At 39.6% G+C, this 895-nt stretch overlaps 1 protein-coding gene across 1 annotated transcript in view; it reads right to left on the bottom strand.

Moving 5' to 3' along the window:
- Positions 1-575: 575 nt before the first annotated feature.
- The window catches only part of LOC136284482 (uncharacterized protein F54H12.2-like), a 573-nt gene continuing 253 nt past the window's right edge, over positions 576-895 (bottom strand). Inside the window, exon 1 of the mRNA XM_066174830.1 lies at positions 576-895. This exon is cut by the window's right edge and continues 253 nt beyond it. Coding sequence (XP_066030927.1) covers positions 576-895 — 320 coding nt within the window.

The raw sequence follows: 895 nt of genomic DNA, 5'->3' as shown, positions 1-895 counted from the left end.
TTCTCTCATCAGTTTTTCCACGAACACCGTTTTACCGCAACTAGAAGGTCCCACGACGATAATGCTACACGGACTTTGAAACTGAAACGGTGTACATAACATCATGAATTTTTTTGTGTGTGTAAACTAAAAAAAGTGCTTTTTTTATTTATATATCCAAGGGGCAAGATCTGCCATTGTCTTGTTTGCAACATTTAAGGTTTTTAACTCTTGAATTTAATAATGGTTTGATCACTTCCCCCACCAAATGATCATTGTGCACAAAATCCCCTTTTTTAAATAACCTTCTGAAAACGTCTATGATTTGACCCCTAGCTTTAGCTTTCAAACACATCAATGCATATTGTCCACACAATTGTGAGTTCATTTCTTGCAATGTCATTGCGTTACTGCTTACGGTTTCAAAGTTTTCGAAAACCCATTCCACCACATCGTATGGTTTGTACCAGTTTAATGGTAATCCGTAACTGTCAAACACTTCGCAAGTGTGTTTTTTTGTGAAAATACCCAACCAATGAGATCTACATGAGGTAAACCAAACAATCGAATAGTTTTTCCTCCCGTGGTTTTTTCTTTCATTTCCAAGAGTCCGTTGACTGCTTTTTTCGCTCTTTCGATAACGCTGTGTAGTCGGCATGAGGTGTACCACTGTCGATTTGATTGGCCATCAGGTCGTGAGGTGGATAATTTAGAGCTGAGTAATACCCTTGAGGTCTGAGAATCGTTTCCTCATCTTCTGTTCCATAATTGAGTATGGTTTCCAGATACGATTTGTAAGCGTACGTGTCTAATTGTCCGGTGGTCAGAGTCCCATTTACGTAGATGGAAGGTTGTTTCATGATGGTGTGAAATGCGTTTGGAGCCAACCAACGTTGCGACACATCAGCCAGATTTC

This window comes from Pocillopora verrucosa, chromosome 11 (genome assembly GCF_036669915.1).
Source record: "Pocillopora verrucosa isolate sample1 chromosome 11, ASM3666991v2, whole genome shotgun sequence".
In the NCBI taxonomy this organism is placed as follows: domain Eukaryota; kingdom Metazoa; phylum Cnidaria; class Anthozoa; order Scleractinia; family Pocilloporidae; genus Pocillopora; species Pocillopora verrucosa.
This window is presented reverse-complemented; position numbering and strand designations above follow the sequence as displayed.